Source organism: Myripristis murdjan, chromosome 16, assembly GCF_902150065.1.
Source record: "Myripristis murdjan chromosome 16, fMyrMur1.1, whole genome shotgun sequence".
NCBI classification, from domain to species: domain Eukaryota; kingdom Metazoa; phylum Chordata; class Actinopteri; order Holocentriformes; family Holocentridae; genus Myripristis; species Myripristis murdjan.
The window spans coordinates 7,920,830-7,938,250 of NC_043995.1; the positions used below are offsets into that span (position 1 = coordinate 7,920,830).

Genomic DNA, 17,421 nt, shown 5'->3' on the forward strand with positions numbered 1-17,421 from the left:
CTTTACTGCTAAGCAATTTCTGATATCACATTTAAAATACTGCAGTATTTCAATTTCCAGTTCTAAGACAAAGAGATACAGTGCATCTAAAAGGATTCTCAAGCCGTGATGCTTTGATTCTTCTCTCTCTAGTTGTCACATTGGACACATACTCCTGTATGGATCCTGGTATCCCAGTGAATGGGGTGCGGTTCGGCCACGACCTGTCCATTGGCTCCACGGTGTCCTTCCAGTGTGAACCAGGGTACCGACTGAGCCATGAGGAACCACTGGTTTGTGAGAAGAACCACTTCTGGAGCCACCCGCTACCCACCTGTGACGGTATGTAGTGTATATAGGATCTTGTATTATACTGTCCATTGTGTTCACTCATTAGTTTTCACTGTTGCAAATCTGCATGTGTGAATGACGACCCGGTACACTTGATCTTGTTGCATGACACTTTCTCTGCTCACCGGATGACATGTGGGCAGTGTTCTAATACGGAGACTCAGCATATTGAAGGGACTTTAATTTAATGATTGATCTGGTTGTAATTAAATGTGATTATTAGATTTTTGCCCAATGAGATTTCAAGACTGTTCAGAGGAAATATGCAAAAAGAGAGCAAAAAAAGACTCATATTCTCACAGAGATATGATGGTCGTAATTGACTGTATTTTAGTCACAATTTTGGGATGCTGCCACAAGTAACTGGCAAGAAATTTCTAAAGATATATGGATTTGGCAAAAGGTACAGGAGTCTTGCTGCTGCTGCTGCTGCTGCTTCCATTGCCATATTTATTCAGAAGTCTGAAAAGCAAACAAAACCAAAAGAACATGGCCTGTTTGACAGGAGGTAACAACACTTTTAAAACATAAGCTTCAATGGGCACACAAAACCCACAGCAGGTCTGACTGTAAACACTCAACAAAACAGTTTTTACTTAACAAATAGATTCAGTCCATGTCTGCAGCTGATTTTTGGTGTTCTGAATCAGATACAGCTAAAGTGAGATTATATTCTACTTCAAAGCAGTTAGGTGCATGTTCCTGATAGGGGTGATATCCCTTGTAATCTGCCTCCATCCTGGGTTTTGTTTTGTATAGTCTTGCTTTTTGTGGTCTTTAGGAATACACCAAGGACAATTGCAGTGATTATTCTAGCAGTGTAAAAAACATTAATGGAATCCCACTCAGTTGCAAGAGGATAACAATGAAAAGGCGTGCAAAGGCTGGCGAAAAGCAGCAGAGATTATTGTGTGGATGTGATATACTGTTGTGCAGAGCAGCTTCATCCCAACGGTTGTCCTGAAAATTCATCTTAAATCTTGGAGCATTTTGTGCCTAGGTGTGTGCCAGACAGGCGCCAAATGCCTTGGCCCTCTGCCCATGCAGCCTCTAAAGTGGATCCTTTGCCAAGTGTACTCATCCACTTTTAATGACTTTATGTAATTTTGGCTCATTAATAAAATATTTGATATAATTTTGTTGGTGGGTAAGGATTCAGGCCTTGATGTGTTGTGCTAGCAGGAGGGCTCAAGGGTGGTAGGAGAGAGGATAAGAGGGGGGAGGGAGTTGTACAGCTGTGCAGCCTTAGGCATCTCAGTGATCCTCCAAAACATCGCCTGACATTCATTACTTTGAAAATATGTACATGTACAAGAGTTCTACTTCTAATATTTGTCAACGAGAGCTGTTTTGAGGAAGGCATTCAAGCGTTCGGATGTAATGCCACCCTTAAGGCATTTAGGGCCAAGAACACACATACTCACGCCCACACACACCCACATCCACACGTCTACAACGAGGCAAGTCAAATTTTATGAATGCTATATTTACACAGCAGTGCCCTTTATGTGAAATGACCTTTTGGGCGAAACAAAATGACAGCATGAGAAAATGGTGGCGGGTTTGAACAATATCCAATTAGACCAGTTAACCTTCAGACGACTCTAGCATTAACCTCCTGGCCCCCAACAGCCATTGAGGGTAGAGCTTTATCTCATTAACATCCTGTGATGAGATAAGGAGCTTCCTGATAGTAAATTATATGTCAATAGTCAACATGCAGGCAGTCATATCAATGAGGTGACAATTATCATTCACCATTTCTGCCTTGGACACCATTCCTCATCACTCAATCAGTCACTACCTTTATTTTTTTGGTTGCAACAGGATTATCAACCCAACCCAACTGAAAAGTAGTTAGGCTGTTGCGCTGGGATAACATTTTATATATGTGTAGAAAATAAACACTTTGAATTATAAATCAAATTGAAGCTAGATACTCTAATCCACTTAATGTGTTTGGGTCAGTTCTTATAGAGTAAAAATAAATTTTGGTAACCATAGACACTGTTGTTCAGTCAGAGATACCTTAGGAGGGAGGAATATATGGATGGATGAATGAATTGGTGAATTATTTATAACCATGTTAGGTAATAGGGAGTTAGCCTGTTGGGAAGAAAAAAAAATCGATTATGTAGGCAGAATTACAGGTACTTTATGAGTAGTGAGATAGGATGTAATATGACTCAAATACATTATTCATTACAATGACTCCTCTGTCTTCAGGTGAAGGATTTATTGGTTCATTTACAATTAACTTTTTTCAGCAGCAATTGCCATTCATTATCTTCCATTTCAGCATCATGTGGTGGGGATATCAGGGGACCTGGAGGTATCATCCTATCACCCGGCTTCCCAGAGCTCTATCCCAGCTCCCTGAACTGTACCTGGACTGTTGAGGTCAGCCATGGAAAAGGTAAGACAGTTTGTATTAAGCTCTGGTATGTTTAATTGTGGAATGGGAGTTAACATAGATTTTGGGCATATTGCGTAAGATGGGGTCCATGCAGAACAGGGGAAATAATGTTTTCAACAAGCCACGGTCTCAGGGGGAGCGAATACATTTCTTATTTTGGTCCCAGGCTGGTAAAGTTTAAGAACCCATACAATTATGAACCTCTGTTTATTTAAGAAATTGGCTCCTTTTTTTGTTTTGCTTGGCTGTAGCCCAAACATATACTTTATTATTATCCACATCAGTCAAGTCAAGTTTATTTGTGTAGCCCCCACAGTCTCAAGGGGTTTCACAACGCCCACATTATGAGACAACAAGTGTGCCAGTGCTTTATGTTATTGGGCACTATGCATATTACACCATGTACTGTAGCATTCCCGTGGGGCTACTTCCTTATCTTAATACTAAAAAGTGATGCAACTTGAAAAATAACACACTGGACTGACCAAACGGACAGACCAACAAACAAACAAACAAGCAAACAAACAAACAAACAAACAAACAAACAAACACACTGGTCTTATTGAGTTGCTCTGGTGTCATATGAAAGTACAATGCTTATAAGCATAAGATAACTTCAACCTACTTTTGATTTTTAACTCCAGGAAATGGAGAATCATCAATTTAGTGCCAAAAACAAATGTTAACTCCTCAAAAAATGTATTCTCATGTTCCTGATCCCATTAAATTCAAACTAGATTTTGCAATGAAGTGTTAATGAGTTTAAAATGGCAAATAATTAGGAAATGTCAAACATATAATAAATATACATAAAATGAGGCACAAAATGAAAACGACATGAAAACGGCTCTTAGACACAAGTTAACAGGCTATAGCTCAAAATTAAACTGGCATTGTCTTTTTAAAGAGTTACAGCATCTGAGAGCTCGGTTTCAGTCTGAGCTCCTTTTTATCTGCAGCACACCCACTTCATGGTTCAGTTAGTGAAGTGAATGGTGTGGGTTACTGTATAAGTTGGATGGCATTTACTTTTATACTATTAGAGGGAAGCGGCATCGAATACATTTTTCACCTGGAATTCATTTAATGAACAGCTCTGACATTTCAGTTGCTCACCTGGTAAGCAGTCTCTGACGTTGCAGTTTTATTTGTGTTTTTTTTTTTCTTCTCATTAGTTTTATTATATTATTGTAGCACTCTCTCAATTGTGTGATCAGTAATCAGATACCCTTGACATTTCCTATTCATTATCATTTGAAAAGCAAACTGATCTTATCTCAGTGCCGCATCGTGCACTCATTTGTATTTTCCATGTACATTTCTTTTCCTATAATCCAGTAAGATACGACATTGTATTCTTGTACAATTGCAAATTGTTCCTGTTGTCACAGGAGATGTTCTAACACCTATGTTGCCTCCTCCAACGGTTCCTAAGGTGAAATTTAAGGCAATTTTACACCTTTCACTGTGTGGTGTTTGACGTGAAAAATAATTGCCCTTGTGTGTCTTTAATTTCTGCCTTTAAGCTGTCCCATTTATGTTCCACTCCTCCACTGTTGCTATTGGTATCACTTTCAGATTACATAAACTGGTATTTGTCTCTTCCTCCAAAGGCCTCCAAGGTGTGGATAAGGGCAATTCTATATGCTTGTTTTTAAAAATGTTTTATAATAGACCTATTAAGAACTAACAATGTACAGTTGCTGCCAGCAGACATTGTATATTCAGAAATAATGTTTTTGAATAAAGGATTTAAAATTTGATTTCATAAGGCACAGTTGGAGCTGGAGTAAAGAGGCTTGATTTGAATGTCAGTATAATTGAATTTGAGGTGTAATTTCAAATTTAGTTTTCACGAGGGCTGTCACAATATAAGATTTTCACTATATGATTATTGTGGCTGAAAGACTTCATGATAATGATAGTATAGCAATATCTATATAAAATTTGAAAAAAATAAATGCTATCCGTAAAGTTCTTCTGCATTTGTGTGTGTGTGTGTGTGTGTGTTTGTGGCATTTGGGAAAGGAGACAAAGTGAGAATGGAAAGACACATTATTTTAAAGGTTTCGGACTATTTACACAAAATTGTGAAATGTCTGTTATTAATCAATATTTAATTTGTTGAATAATCACAGTTATCATCAGTAACAGGATATTGTGACATCCCTAGTTTTCACAATTCAGATTTAGTAGACGTAGCTTTCTGAGACACACACCTGGTAACATGGCAGGTGTATTCACTGAGTTAGCAAATGCTTGCCTTTAGCCGACATGTTGCTCCGTGCCTTTTTCATCTACTCAAGTCTTAATCACTCTTATTCACAACCTATGTTGTTTATGTAATTGAAGAGTTGTTTTTGATTTTTGATTTTGTTTACCTTAGAAGAATATGAGATAATCTCCTCCTTTAATATGCTTTAAGAGCCTGCCAGAGCAAAGATGGAGTCACACTGTCGTTTTTAATTATTTCCAAAAACTCATCTATGGAACATGGACAAGGGACATGTTCAGAGTAGTTAAGAGGGAAAGACAGATCTCATATCACCAGGGCAATGTCAGATTGAACTCTGGTGGAATATTCTACTTTTTTTAACTAAGGAAAATAATGCACTGTCAATAAAGAAATAATAAGTTCTACTGTAAGAGTGGTGGATGTTGGAAAAAAAAGAATATTCTTTGGAGTGAGGAAAAAGAAAAGAAAATGTTTTGCCTAGAAAAGCTACACAATATCATTGACCTAAACAAAAATACAGTTATTTCTGACCCGTTAAGACCAGGCCACTGTCTTCTGTTATTGTACATGTTTTTTGCTATATGTTTCCTGTACGTTATTCTTGTGGTTGGTGTCTTCAAATTCCTCTTTCATTGCACTTAAAATACGGGTGACTCTCCACATTAAAGGGTCTTGTCATGCTTTATGAAACATGTATACCTCTTTTTTTGAAGTACATTGTAATTTTTTTGAATAAAGATGCTAATATGTGGTATGTTTCTTATCCTGTGGCTACTGACTGCAAGACACATTCCTCTTTGGGGATAGTAATTATTCTACTGTACAATCACCAGTCTTCTACACTTATTAAAATACTTGGATGCCCTCTCAAGGGGAATGTCCTTGATTAATTGACCATTTGCCTCTAATCTCGGTAATAGAATTACACACTTTTTCAGAGCACATAATATAGATCACTGGTTTATTTATTTTCTATGGCCACTTGGGGTTTTTCCTGACCAAGATATTCAAAAATGGTGGAGGACATTATAGATTCATGACAACACAGATTCAACAGATGGCATTAAAATGCATTTATCATACTGAAACACAGCCAGCTGGCCATCATGGAAGGCATGAAGGTTTTGTTTCTTTTCACTGATCTGCATCCAGCCTGAATTTCACCATAGTTTGCTAAGAGAAAGTTGAGACCGATGTATTTGATCACCAGTCATTTGCAAACCATACGAATTACCAGTGCCACTGTAACAGATTTTCTACCTAATGTGATCACCTTCTCTCTGCTATAAGCTGCCGGCTGTCACCTCTCAGAGGTGTGTGCTGTCTTTTGGGTTCAAGTTTTCATTGAAAGAGCAGATTTGGATTTGGGATGAGTCTTACTGACCCTGCTTGCATTGATTAGCTCTTCATTTGCATACAGCTTGAAAAAAACAATGGTAAAGCCTGCAAGAATAGGAACACATGGAGCATTGTCTCCATGTTCAAAAAAATATATCTACATATCCTATCTCCACAGAAAATATGTCTTTATCCATTACTTAAAAAACATTGTGTGTATAGGCGACCCTCATCAAAATATACAACCCAAAGCCTGGAAATAAATAAATAAACAGATATGCAGTTGATCATTATGATGGTAATTACAAATAGACCAGTATCTGTATGGGAAATACTGGGGAGGAAAGGAGGCAGACAAAAAATGGAGAGCTAGGTGGAAATAAATTATGAAAATAAATGCATTATCATACAGTATAACATCACATGTCATAATACTGATGTACGATGTTGCATTGTCATGGTTTTTAAATAATGAACAGAGTATTCATTGATATGTCCTGCCTTCCTCTTATTATTGCTTTTTTACATCTAAGGTAGCACCTCTTCTTTTGTTGCTGCAGCTTCGATGTCCACTAGATCTTCCACTAAACTGGAAAACACTGAAAGGAAGTGTGATTCAGCAGTGTGAAAGAAAACAATGGCCATTTAACTTTTTGAATTTCACTTCTCATTTTCAGTTTTCTTTTTAATCATTTTTATCTCAGTTTTCCATTTTCAGTTTTTCATTGTTCCCTTTCACTTTTTATTTTCAAATTGCTATTTAATTTCTTCCATTTCTTGTTTCATTTTCAATTTATATTATCTTGTTTTGGTGCCATTTTCACTTTCACATTATATTGTGGTATGGCCATTCTTAGTGTGGGACAGTTAAAAATGAAACACTTCTGCATCATTACACAAACAATTACATTTTGATTCAGAACAAAAAATCCTCCACATAGATGTGTGTCTCAGGAAACTGAACCTGCATTTGGAAAACTGAATTAAGTTGAGTTTGAAGCGGTTGCATTCAGTTTCCAATTTTGCCTCACAAATTTAGCTGTTGATTTCATTTATTCTACAGATGTTTTTTTTTTTTTTTTTTTTTTTTTTTTTTTTTTTAAATACAGTGTTTCAACATGGCAAATTCAAATTTATTCAATTCAAATACAGTTCTTGGTGGCAGTCATCTGTTTCCATTGCGTTACCCCCCCGTTTCACAGTGCAACCCTGGGCTTTCTTATTCTCTCTAAGGTGTCCAGTTCACTTTCCACTCCTTCCACCTGGAAGATCACCACGACTACCTTCTGATCACAGAGAACGGCAGCTTTGCCCAGCCGCTTGCCCGGCTCACCGGCTCTGAGCGGCCTGCGCCAGTCAATGCTGGTCTGTATGGGAACTTCAAGGCTCAGCTGCGCTTTATTTCTGACTTCTCTATATCACTGCAAGGATTCAACATCTCCTTCTCAGGTAGGAAGACTGAAGATGGTTGCGTGGGTGGTGGTGGCGGCGTTGGGGTGGGGATGGTATGGGCAGGGAACAGGGAGAAGGCTAGAGAAGAGGAGGGAGGAACAATGATACTTGAAGTAGGGGTATGGGGGCAGGGTTGTCGAAAAGAGTGGTGAAGGATCGAAAGCAAAGGTGAAAGAATGATAGACAGAGAGAGAGCCAGCATGCTCAGTGAGATCAGAAGTGCTAAACCTCCCTAAAGCGTGCATAAAATAACATGTGAGGAGTGATTTGTCAGTCAGAACAGGAGTAGGCTTAAGGTGGAACGTGCCTCAGGCTGCGCTGATCAAAGGAGGATAATTAAGAGACAGCGAGGTCACTGAGGTGGAAGGTGTCTCACTGTGGTGGGAATAATCATCAAAGCAAGCCATGTGGGTGAATATCCCCAGGAGGGAGGGAGGTGTGGGTGTGGGCGCAGGGGGTGGGGATACAGAAAGAGAGGATCCCTTGCATGTAGAGACCAAAGGATGGAGAAGGAGAGAGAGAGGGGCATGGGAAGTGTGATGAGACAGATGGCCATGGTGAGTGAGCAGGGGTGATGGGGAGGGAGAGAGGAAGAGTGCAAAAGAGAGAAACAGTGAAATAGAAAGAGTGAGGGACGGAGTGAGAGAGGGGGTCTGCCTCATGAGCAGTCTGACTAAATGTTTGCCTGCTGTTCGCTGAAGTGAAGCATAACTTGTGCAGCCATGAATATTCATGAAATTATCTGAGTGTGTGTGTGTGTGTGTGTGTGTGTGTGTGTGTGTGTGTGTGTGTGAGAGTCCTTGTATGCTCTGTAATTAGCATCTATAGATTGCCTGATTAAAATTCAGTTTTTAACCTTTTATGACCTTTGATGAAAATTTGCCAATTTTACAGCGTGACACTATGTGTTAGGGTACTGGCAGGAGTTTTATCTGTGCTAAAATCAATACAAAGTTTTGCATACTGCCAAATGCACGGGCTGAATAATGTTAGTAATAAGACCTTTTTCCTCTTATTCATTTTGACTTGCATGTACATCACAAATGATTATCAACATGTGTAATGACATGATGCAGCGGGGTGGCCTAGATTTTAGAGAGCCTTACCTTCATTGCAGACATCCCGGGGCCAGTCTCATTGTTGGCAGGTATCCATCCTACTGAGGGGTCTAGGAGACCTAATCCCTACCACTGGTTTTAGTTCTCTATTGCAGATCCTGCACTCTGCACTCCACTGAAAAGAGCAAGAGAAAAGTTACTCTATCCCTTGGAGATTATTATCATTAATATAGTATGAGAATGGCACATTCATAATATATTTTTTCTTAGTAAGAGCAAATTTATCTTCAGTGTGACTGAATCTAATTTTGTTCAGAATGATATTTTTCCTATTGTCTCTCACTTACTTCTATTCAGAGTATGATCTTGAACCTTGTGAAGACCCTGGGACTCCCCAGTTTGGCTGGCACACAGGCTCCCGGTTTGGAATTGGTGACTCACTGGCATTCCACTGCAACACCGGCTATCGTCTGCAGGGGGCCAAGGAGATCCTGTGCTTGGGAGGTGGCCGCCGCATGTGGAGCGCCCCTCTGCCAAGGTGTGTGGGTACGTGGTCAGCTGCTTTCATTCTGTTTTCTTTCCTGTTTGTGTAGATATTGCAGGATTTAGACAGTCAGCTAACATCAGGCTTTTCACCCATGTGAGCTAGATCTGAACTTTTTTTACCCCTGCCTACTGATTTGGAAACTCCATGGAATTGGATTTTCTTAAATAGACTACAATTAAAAGATCAGACCTGTGTTAGATACTGATTTGAGCTACTGGGGTAAATCTAGCCCAGGAGATCTCTTTCCACTAAAGGGTGCATCAGGGTCGGCCAGGGTGAGTTCATTACTTCTACAAACTCGTTTCCCCCCTAGAGAATCTTAATTTGATTACTCGCACATCTTTAGAGTCGACTCCAGAGATAATTTCATAGCAGAGGCATCATGTCATATAAACTAATAGTCCCAACAGATGCCATGATGGAGAGCTTTATGCATGTTTAGTAACCCCTGGCCGTGCTACACCAATTTGGCCCTGTGGTGGAAAAGAACCACTATGGTGGCATGAATATTAAAAGACAGAGCTTGGAAACAAATAGCAAAAATATGTATTGCAACTTGTGGTAACTCTTACATTGTTAATTAGCTTTAGAATATGCATGTTCATGTTTTAAAGGAAAACAAATCAATTGAAGATGTGTCATGTTTTGTTTGGTATAGATAAAACATACAAGGAAAAACATAGTATGTATTATCTCTATGTCCCTCCTGTTCTAAGTCCATAATTTGCTTTTGGCTTGTTAATTCTGAGCAGTTCATTTTGGGAAAGACACACTCCACCATTTGTCCTGGCATGGTGCAAGAAAGCCAGTAGGGTAAATCTTAGAAATGAAGCCTGTAATGATGGTATTTTGTGCGGTTAATACTGTGCCCAACATTTCGTGATGTGGCAGGACCAGTTGATAACAATTATTATGATACTAAAGCAATAAAGGGGAGTGACACTTGGATGAATTAGTAATTATGATTATCCAAATAAGGTATTTGAATTACCTTCATCTCCTCAATAACATGCTAATGTGCCAGTAAAATAAAGTCCATTAATTTGAGTGCAGTTTTTCCTAACCTGAATGTAGCTTTTGGTATGCGTGCTGTTATGTTGTGTAACTGATTCTGTCTCGTCTTTGTGTTTCTTTTCTTGCAGCGGAGTGTGGATCAACAGTGTCCAACAATGAGGGAGTTCTTTTGTCACCCAACTATCCAATGAACTATGAAAACAGCCACGAATGTGTGTACAGCATTCAGGTCCAAACAGGCAAAGGCATCAACATCACTGGCAGCACCTTCCAGCTCGCACAAGGGGATATCCTCAAGGTAAATAGACAGCGCTCTCACCCATTTTTGTTGACAGAAAATAGATTAGAACCAAATAAAGAGAGATCATGCACTGAGGACTGGGTGGAATTACATTTGTGCTATTAAAAAATGAAGGAAATGGAGTAGGCTTTAGTTCTTTTTATTATGGGAAAACAGAAAAAGAAAATAAATTTGTGTGCCATTGTGCGCATAAAACACCAGGCAGAATGCAAAATTGTTTTGCCATGGGAAGTCAGAGCAGCATGCCCTTGGACAGTAAAGAATTTATTGTTTTGTTCAAGGGTATTTCAGCAGTTTTGGTGAGCATCACAGATGGGATACAAATGACTAGCTGGTCCCCAGTCCACAGCTGAAATCCACTTTCCTTTGAATGCAGATGTTTTGTTAGGTCTAATGCCCCAATTAAGAGAGCATAGTGCTATCCACGTCTCAAGTAGAGCTTTATATACAGTAATCTCAGAGACCAAGGGCAAATCCCTTTCGTCAGTTGTACTTGTTGAATGTCTAAAACGGGGAGACGACATGCTCAGAAAGCTAAATGGTCTTGAAGAGTAGGAAAAACAAAACCAAATGGAGAGTGTCCTTGTAGTATTTCAAAAGAAGAGCCTGGAGCCTTGTATTTCGTTTCTCTTTATTTCATAGATGATATTCAAGAAAGATTACATGTGCTGTAGAAAAAGCATACAGTAAGGTTTAGGGAACAACAGTGCAAAACTTTGAAATGCAAACCATTTGAAGTGAGGAGACAGACATTTCTGTGGGGCTTCTTAAAGGTAGTTAAACAGATACAGATTAAAATGAAAGACTGCTTGGGTTGCAAAAATACATCACACTGTAATCTAAGTATTTAAGCCCCTTTAGCAGATTCATATTCTTGGTGAATAAACAGTTTAAACATTAGTGCTTTGTTGAATGAAAATGTGAATTGCAGAAGCAAATTAAAAGGATTTTAGGCACTCATCCATGTTTGAACCATTAAAAATAATTGATGTGTATGTGTACACTACTCACAAAAAGTTAGGGATATTTGGCTTTCGGGTGAAATTTACGGAAAATGTAAAAAGTTCACGCTACAGTGATATTATATCATGAAAGTAGGGCATTTAAGTAGAAGCATACACTGGTGATTTCCTCATCTCAAACCATTTATTGAAACAAAAGCCAACAACAGTGGTGGGTATACCACAACAAAAAATGTCATTGTCTCAATAACTTGTCATGTGCCCTTGAGCATCAATTACAGCTTGACGACGACGTCTCATGCTGTTCACAAGTCGACTTATTGTCTGCTGAGGCATGGCATCCCACTCTTCTTGAAGGGTGGCCCTCAGGACATTGAGGTTGTGGGGTACAGAGCTCCGAGCCTCTACACGGCGACTCAGCTGATCCCATAGGTTTTCTATGGGATTCAGGTCTGGAGAAAGTGCAGGCCACTCCATTTGAGGTACCCCAGTCTCCAGCAGCCATTCCCTAATGATGCGACCTCGATGAGCTGGAGCATTGTTGTCCATGAAGATGAAATTAGGCCTGTGTTGTTCATGCAGGGGTACAATGACTGGATTAATGATGTTATTCAGGTAGTATGGGCTTGTCACTGTACCATTAGGGCAGTTCTGTACTGACTAGACACACCTGCCCACACAGTAACACCACCACCACCAAAGGCTCGTCTGGTGACAACAGTGGCTGATGCATAGCGCTCTCCTTGACGTCTCCAACATCGTTGGCGGCCATCATTTCTGCTCAACATGAATCGGCTTTCATCAGAGAACAGCACTGAGGCCCACTGGTCCCTCATCCAGCGTAAATGCTCCCTGGCCCATGCAAGACGATGACACCTGTGCCTGGTGGTGTGGTCAGGTACCCTTGCAGGTCGTCTAGCACGCAGACCATGCTGATGTAAACGGTTTCGAATGGTCTGACGTGACACTTGGGTGCCTCTCACCTCCCTTAAATGTGCCTGGAGTTGAGTGGCATTCATCAACCGGTTCCGCAGGGCACTGTTCACAATGAAGCGGTCATCAGTGTGGGATGTGGCCAAAGGACGTCCACTTCTATGCCTTTCTGTGACTCTTCCAGTCTCTCTGTATCTCTGTTGCAACCTGCTGATGACACTCTGTGACACTCTAAGCTCAGTGGCCACTTCCGTCTGAGAACATCCTGTTTGAAGCCTCGCAATGGCGAGGTGCTGCTGATCAATTGTTAGGTGTCGTCTTGGTCTCATGATGTCAAAATGTGAACAGCAGGACTGTTTAAAATGTGTTTAAACTGTTTTACCAATTCTAATTGAACCAGGAAATTTACTGGTCGATTCATGGATCAAACACCTGTTGTGAATTTTGCCGTTAAACTCCTTGTTAGAGAACAGCAACTTGTGCAAAAAGTACTGAAACATTGAACAGTTGGACATGTGCATTCAAAAGTTTACAGAAGGTCACATTAAGTTCACCTGTAAAGGTTAGAATGCATTTTAGGTTCATCCTGAAATTTCACCCGAAAGCCAAATATCCCTAACTTTTTGTGAGTAGTGTATATCACAATTGTAGCATGTCTTTGCATTATGCATTTTGTTGTGTAAAACATCATAACTTCTCTTCACCTGGATAATTGTAGTGCTTTTTATTTTATTTAAAACAAAGGACACAAAACCTTTGTATTATATTGTAAAGTAATCTTCTCATGACTTACCATACCTAACCCGGAGAGCTGTGGACACAATGAAAGAGTCATAGTTGTGTTTATACTACTTTCTGTAGTCTGCTTGGTGGACGTGTTACACACATACAGTAAATTGCAGTTGGTGCTCTAGCAGCTGGGAGTGATGTAGTGGTCACAAATCTTGGGCTGCACGTGGAGAGGACCTTGCAGACTTGAGTAGTGATAAAATTTACGTCATGCAGACCCTAGCTTATTTTCACATGCTGAATGTATAACACTGGTCTTAGACACTGGCCTTGTCCAGACTGCAGGCAAATCAGATTTGTTTCTCAGATCAAATCTTTAAGACAGATGGTCCGCAGATCAGATGTGTGCGTCCAGACGTCACCAACCTATCTGCACATGTTCTATGGTAAGGACGTAGGCATCAGTAACTATGTGCATTGGTGACCTAGCTTTCCATTGTTGAAGCAGGAAAAATGAACAGAAGCTGCTGGCAGACAGTTTATTCCAGCATCTGTCCACGGACATTTGTACTCTGTGTTGTCCTCTGTGCTGCTCTGCTAGCAGCAGCCTGGATTCTGCTCAGCTGCTGAGCCGCTCTGCTGCACTTCCATCACTTAGGATTTGATGTCGTTGTTGTGTCATGTTGATGTAACAGTGACGTAACAGACACTTTGAAATCCTGTTTGAGTGTCCAAAGCATCTGCACTGAGTCGCATCTGTAGAAATCCGATTGGCGTCAAAATGTGACTTGGATCTCATTTGCAAAAATCGCATTCCATGTGTTTTTTTCTGTCCAGACATCCTAAAATCAGTCCCGATACAATCTGGATATGACAGAAAACTGATTTTGCTTGGCAGTCTGAATAAGGCCAGTTTGTACCCACGTAGTGCCATTACTCTTGCAGATTTTGTTTTTGCAACTCTGCCCCCTAAATATTACACTCATACAACTAAAATGCATTCTCAGTTACATTTTAAGGGGAATATGTATTTTGTTGCAGATTATGTTTGTTGTAGGGCCCTATAAAATCCGTTTTATTTTTTCCCAAATTCCGTTTTTCCGTTTTAATTTTTGGGAATTCCATTTTCTACCTTTTGCTCTTATTTTACTACCAAAAAAGAGTGTGTGTTTTAATGTTAATGACTAAAATGCACACAAATGAAATAGAAATTACCTTAAATTAATTGAGGTAACAAATAAACATTGATTTATTTATTTAACAATTACATTGTTATAGCAATAAAAGGTGAAAATGATATGTTATTAATGATTGAACAAAAAATGCCAAGAGGATGCATCAGTAATTATTTTACCTGAGGGTTGATGTTGGGTCAATGCATACACACATTTAACTTCAAAGATTGTTAACCGAGTGTTGATCATTGTATGTACAAGCTATTCACATTAACTTAGAAATGACAATGTTTAGGACGCTGCAGTCTCTTGCATCAGTGGTCCCATCCACAACAACAGAGTACTTTTTACCACGGTCTTTTGTAGCACAGAGGAGATATGTTGCTCAAACACTTGGTATGTAGTGTTAGTGTATGTTTATGAGTTGTAGAACATAATAAATTATCTTGAAGGAGTAGATGTTTACCAGTAAGCTTGACTACAATAATTTAACAATATGTTAAATTATTTTTTGTTTTAAAAATGTAAATTACTTATCAGACAGACCTAACAATTCAGCTACGAGTGAATGAGCAGTACTATGCATGTGATAACATTGACTGAAAAATAAGCCGAAGTGATACCGCTTCTCTAAATAGACAAGCTAAGCCAGTGTGCTGCTGTTAGCCAGTGAAAATAGAGCGGAGTGGCAACTCTTCGCGTTGTTACACAATTACACAACTATGTTAGTGAGCTGCTGTAGCCTGGAAAGTTTCTTTGCCTTTTGGACTCGTACCGTGCCGGTGCAGTTGTTGTTGTTGTTGTTGTGCCAGCCAGATTTGCTTCCCTCCATGTAATTTTCCCCAGACATCCGTTCACATTCCACACAAAAACAGCATTTCATTAAAATTATGTCAAATTTTGTGATATTCCGCGTTAAAAATAGATTCCGTTTTATTTGGCCCTAACCCTAACCCTAACCCTAATTCTGCGATTCCGTCCGCGATTCTGTGATCTCAGAAATTATAGGGCCCTATTGTTGGTGACGTTTCACAAAAACATTTGTAATCACTTTGTTTACAGCCCACATTAGGAGGTCAAACAACTGACCTTGATTTAGGCTTTATGTTATGTTACATTACCGTAACCAGGTGACACTGACACATTATCAACAGCCAGAAAGTAAAATACATCAGAAACAAATGTAATCCAAAACAAAATAAGTTTCCCTAGACAGAAATAAGAATGCAGTTTAGTTGCATGGGAACATAATTTGTGTTGGCTGGAGAGCATGATGGTTGTTGAATAGATTGTGTGACATCAATACACAAGAAAGAAACAGTAAACAAAAAACAGTTACTCTTCCAGACCTTGAAAGCAGTCTTTTGTCAGTTTAACTTCATGAACCACACCATCTGTCTTGTTGATTCAACTCTGCAGATGCACAGTACCAAATCAGTGGAAGGAATTATGCTCAATCCAATCCAATTTCCACACTTTACATTGTTTTTTCAATAGACATAATATGAAACAAAGGATACACAGTACTCATAGTTGCTTTTTAATCATGGCTTTTTAAACCCTCAAATATATTGCAGACATCTCTTTGGTATTAGGCACTGCTTAATGTTATTATTCTCAAGGGTGGAAATACCGACTTACATTTACTCCTGTTACTATAAATGAGTAGCTTTTTTGCATACAAGTTGGTAACTTAAATATATTTTTGTATTCTACTAAGCTACATTTTAGATCAGGGTTTCTTAACCTCTTCCACCACTAGGCCCACCCGATCATCATTTTAAAATGTCAGAATGTCAGAAGAAAAAGTATTTCTCACAAACTCTTTTGGTGAATCTATTCTTTTGTTTATCAAACCAGTTGCTGACACCAGTTTTTCATAAGATCAGAATTGTCCATAAAAGTAAAACAAACAAACACAAAACTAGTTATAAATTCCATACAAATTTCAATTGTATGACAGTAAAAGTCAATAAAAACAATTAAAAAAAACAGCTCAATATCCACAAAAAAAAGGTCCAGAGCAACACCATGCAGACAAAGCTGTCACACTGTAGTTTTAGATCAGGCTCACCCCCTTGGACCAATGCAACCTGGATGTTTGCTCGCACAGCTAACTTGTGCTAGCCAGTGCTACCACAGTGACTCAGGCGGCTGGACCCGGCATTTGCGTTGGTGACAGCTGGCCTGCCTATGGAGGCCTGGGACACACCTGGTGCCAAATGCTCTAACTTTTTCACTGATCATCACAAAACTTTGTGCAGCTATAGTCAACATGATAATGACAGCTGATGAGCCTATGAGACCTCAGTGCATAGAGGGTTAGTTAAACTTTATTTTCTTTGCTGCTAAGATGAGCATGCATCAGTGGCCCCTCTGCGGACCACTAGCTTCTACTTGTGGCATTCCGTGGCCCACTAGAGGGAAACCCCATTTTAAATCACACCCTTTGCAGATAAGAGTAGAGTTTTAAAGGTTGCCATAAGCAGCAAAAAACAAACCAATGCAAAAGAGAAATCATGAAGCCATTCACAGTCAGCAGTCAGTCAGCAGAGAAGCTTTAGTTTGTTTGTGCATTTTGATTTCTAAATTAATAATAAAATATAATCATATAACATTCATAATATTTTGATAATTTATTTTGTACATGAAACGTCCATTATGTAGGGACCATGTTGACACAAACATCAAATTTAATTTTTTGTCAGGTGAGTCAAACAGTCCTCCCATCAGTCAGCCATACACTATTTCATAGTATAATAAATCTAGAATCTAACTACTGTTTTCAAAAGCTTTTACCTTAGTAGATTTTTTTTCTTTTTTACATAAAGAAAGATATCAGCAAGATCATTCTTTGTACTTGAGTTGTGTGTTCTTGTCCTCATTCGATGACTCTTCTTTGTCATTTTATGGTACAGGAGATTAGGTAG

General features: G+C 39.3%; 1 protein-coding gene across 1 annotated transcript in view; it reads left to right on the forward strand.

The window, feature by feature from the left end:
* Positions 1–17,421, forward strand: part of LOC115373316 (CUB and sushi domain-containing protein 3-like) — a 285,861-nt gene that overhangs the window by 111,139 nt on the left and 157,301 nt on the right. Inside the window, exons 18-22 of the mRNA XM_030071637.1 lie at positions 133–321; positions 2,630–2,746; positions 7,554–7,769; positions 9,188–9,376; positions 10,520–10,689. Coding sequence (XP_029927497.1) covers positions 133–321; positions 2,630–2,746; positions 7,554–7,769; positions 9,188–9,376; positions 10,520–10,689 — 881 coding nt within the window. The remainder of the gene's footprint in view (positions 1–132; positions 322–2,629; positions 2,747–7,553; positions 7,770–9,187; positions 9,377–10,519; positions 10,690–17,421) is intronic.